This window comes from Mastomys coucha, unplaced genomic scaffold, assembly GCF_008632895.1.
Source record: "Mastomys coucha isolate ucsf_1 unplaced genomic scaffold, UCSF_Mcou_1 pScaffold2, whole genome shotgun sequence".
Lineage (NCBI taxonomy): Eukaryota > Metazoa > Chordata > Mammalia > Rodentia > Muridae > Mastomys > Mastomys coucha.
The window spans coordinates 17,265,867-17,269,378 of NW_022196902.1; the positions used below are offsets into that span (position 1 = coordinate 17,265,867).

The following is a 3,512-nucleotide window of genomic DNA, read 5'->3' on the forward strand; positions in this document are numbered from 1 at the left end:
AAAAAAAAAAAAAAAAAAAAAAAAAAAGTTTACAATAGGTTCCAGGTGACATTAACCACTGTGTATTCTATGTTTCTTTATCCTGACAGTTTGCTCCATTTTCCAGTTTTTTTTCTGACTGCTTGCTATACATACTTACAACAATTTAGTGTTATTCCTAGCAATAATAAACTCATAAACTCTAAGCAATAGGAATATATCTGCCACTGTACTTGAAATACAATATTAACATATTAATAGATCTTAAACATAGAAATATGTCGTAAAATGTTCTAAAATGGACTTACACTGAGGTTTCTGACAATCTCTTCAGAATTAACTGTTTCAAAACAAAAAGATAAATCACATTACACATAAACCTACAAAAAAATATGCATAGCTATAGCAATTTTTGGCACACACATTTATTTACCAATAACCATCATCTTGAAGAATTGAATAAAAATCATTTAAATCAGAGAATTACTTTAGAATTAAAGCCTGAAATACAATATAGTTTTGGTCCAGCAGTTTGAGAGAGCAGCATGTATCCCCAAACTCTGGATTTCTTAAGTGCTTCTGTGTGGTTTCTCCAAGAAGCCAAAAGGAGGCTATTAGTGTCAACACACTCTCAGAGTGTGGTAGCCATGGCCACTTTCTCAATATCTCTTCCTTTCCCCTTCATACTTACACGTAAAGAAGTCCTGAGGTATATTACGAGTCCTGATTCGAGGGGCAGGTCCTTGATACATATAGAAGTTTATTTTAGGAAAATAGTCTGTCATGTATTCCACTCTATCACAGGAGGTCTGGTCCATTCCTGAATTATAAAATAAAATAAAAACCTCGTTGGATGTGTATAAAGGATAACAGTTGTCTACGTCTGGTATTGTCAATTAGGAGATATTTTATGTTACAAATCTCAAACACAGGCATACTGAAAATCCATACAATTTAATTCACTATTATTATTCTTTAAATGAAATTGGAATTGAAAATGGAGGTAGTGGATGAGAAGAGCCAGGTTCATGGAGTAAGACTCAGCAGGGAATACAAATGATCATCCGTTTACTCCCCATGAATTAAAGGATCCGAAAGTATTTTCACTTGGAGTTCATATGAGCACCATGTTCTCTAGAACTGGTGAATTAAGTCTTTTTTTTAATACCTCCTTTTAATAAAATGTGCGTGAGAAGTTCTTCCTGTGGTTCCAAACTGCTGGCAAAGATATAGGAAATCATTTTAGAGACTTTAAGTGCACAAGACAGTGGGAGTCGATGGGGCAAGAAGCAGGTTTCTGTGTGTGAATGAATGTACAGCCTGCAGGAAGGGGATCTGCCTTACTGTACAAAGAGTCCAGCTCCAGCTGGGAAACAAGAGGCTATGGGGCTTCTACAGAAGAGCTCGGTAAGGCTGGCCCATGCAGGGAAGCGCAGCAGTCATTAAAGTACAGCCAACTGCTGCACAGAAGCTCCGGCTAAAAAGTAGCCTGAAGCACTTTGAAGACAAGAAACAAGTGGACCACATTTTTGTTAGCTACTATTAACTGTATTTCACAGAAAACAAAGCATATGGACAGATATTCAGGACTTTTAAATAATTAAAGTAGAAACTTTAGACTCCCCCCCCCCCATGATTTAACACAAAATCCATTCTTTGCATCTTCAGTAGCACCTATATCTAGAAATTTAGAAATAAAAATAGCACTGTCATTTTTGCATTATCTTTGGAGGGAAAAATATAGTCAATGATTAAAATATAATTTTAAAAACCCACCATACCATGATCAGCCAGAACGATTATATTGACACAGTTGTGTAAATTCCTCTGTTTCAGACCCTCCATCAGCATTCCAAAGGCATTGTCAACTAACTGCAAGGCTTTAATTACCTAAGAGAGAAAGAACTGAGAGTTAAAATCTGTCATTTTAAGTTGTTTCAGCTCATTAAAATAATTACCCAATCAAGCAAAAAAAAAAAAAAAATCAAACATTTTTACAGAGAACAAAAGCGTAGGAAAATGTTCAAACAGCATCTTAACAAAGAAAACCAAATTGCAAATTCAGCCATTCATATTACACAGCCCTGGTTTGTGTGTAAGTATCTCACCCTTTCTGAGTAAAAGCAAACGGGCAGGAAGCTAACCAAGGCGCATCAAGTTATATAAACAATACTTATCTCTGACTAGGGACTTGAGGTTCATTTTCACTTAGCTGTTTATAATCTCTGTGTTTCACGATTTTTCTTTACTTTATCAATATTATACATTGAAGTGACTTAAAGTTTAATGGAATTTCAGGTGTACTTTTTCAGTGTTGTTAGTGACATGGTGAATATCTCAGTAATGAATTAGAGAAATGCGTCATCTCTCTTACTATTACAGCAACTATTTGGTTTTTTTGTTTGTTTGTTTTTGTTTTTTTTAAAGAGAGAATTTTTTTAAAAGATTTATTTATTTAGTATATATAAGTACACTGTAGCTAACTTCAGACACACACAAGGCGGTGTCAGATCTCATTACAGATGGTTGTGAGCTACCATGTGGTTGCTGGGATTTGAATTCAGGACCTTCAGAAGAGCAGTCAGTGCTCTTACCCACGGAGCCATCTCCCCATCCCCACAGCAACTATTTCTTATCTTTGTTTTCTTTTTTAGAGACAGAATTTTACAAATCAGATAGACCTAAAGACATCAGTATATTATCCTATGAAATCTTCTGAGAACACAGTCTTGGGTGTGGCTCGTGCATGCGTCTGGGATGTCCTCTTGTAAAGGCTTAGCAAGCTCATGGGCCACAGTTACTCAGAGACAAAGAATGGAACCCAACCCATGATCTTTCTTATACTGATCTATCACTAACTCCAAGACTCTCACTGGACTCTTAGTCTCAGAGTGTTTACAATCTCGCCTGTCCATCCCTGTCCCAGATCCTAGTGTCCCATTCCCCTTTCCCATCCTATCCTACCCTCCCAAGCACACCAAGAACCAGTTCTGCTCTTCTCTACCCTAGCACCTGATACCTTGCCACCACTGGACTTCCCGTGGTGAGAACCATAAGCCCTAACTCACCACACTGCTAACCAACCTTGGCATCTTTTAGGAGTTTATACTCCACAGAAGGAGAAAGTAAGCAGCGTTGGGAACGATACTATGAAAAAGGATAGAATATTTATGGCTGTGGGCAATTGTGCTTCAGATCGACAGTTTCTTCCCTATAAAACTGAACTGAAAGCTGCAGAGGATCCAGCTGCCTGGAAGCTCTACACAGTGATACTTTCCCAAAGGCCCACCATTCTCTCAGATGAAACCTACCTCCATGTGTTCCTCTACAGTGGTGCTCTCCCAGACTCCCAGCATTATCACCATTGAAGCCAGTCTGTGTCTAATGTTCTTTTCAGATTTGCTCCCCTCCTAATTTTTTATTCTACTGAAGATGTATACAGTGATTCCTTACTGGATAATGAGTACTCTTACTGAGGTATGAAGAAGGCCAGCCAACCTGATATGACTCTGTGTGAAGGAGGAAATGGAGGG

The 3,512-nt window shown here is 37.8% G+C and overlaps 1 protein-coding gene across 1 annotated transcript in view; it reads right to left on the minus strand.

Annotated features, from left to right (window-relative positions):
• Enpp3 (ectonucleotide pyrophosphatase/phosphodiesterase 3) overlaps positions 1-3,512 on the minus strand; it is a 127,020-nt gene that overhangs the window by 87,816 nt on the left and 35,692 nt on the right. The window contains exons 12-14 of the mRNA XM_031380608.1: positions 1,761-1,869; positions 671-799; positions 288-319 (exon numbers count right to left, since the gene is read on the minus strand). Of these exons, the coding sequence (XP_031236468.1) occupies positions 288-319; positions 671-799; positions 1,761-1,869 (270 nt within the window). The remainder of the gene's footprint in view (positions 1-287; positions 320-670; positions 800-1,760; positions 1,870-3,512) is intronic.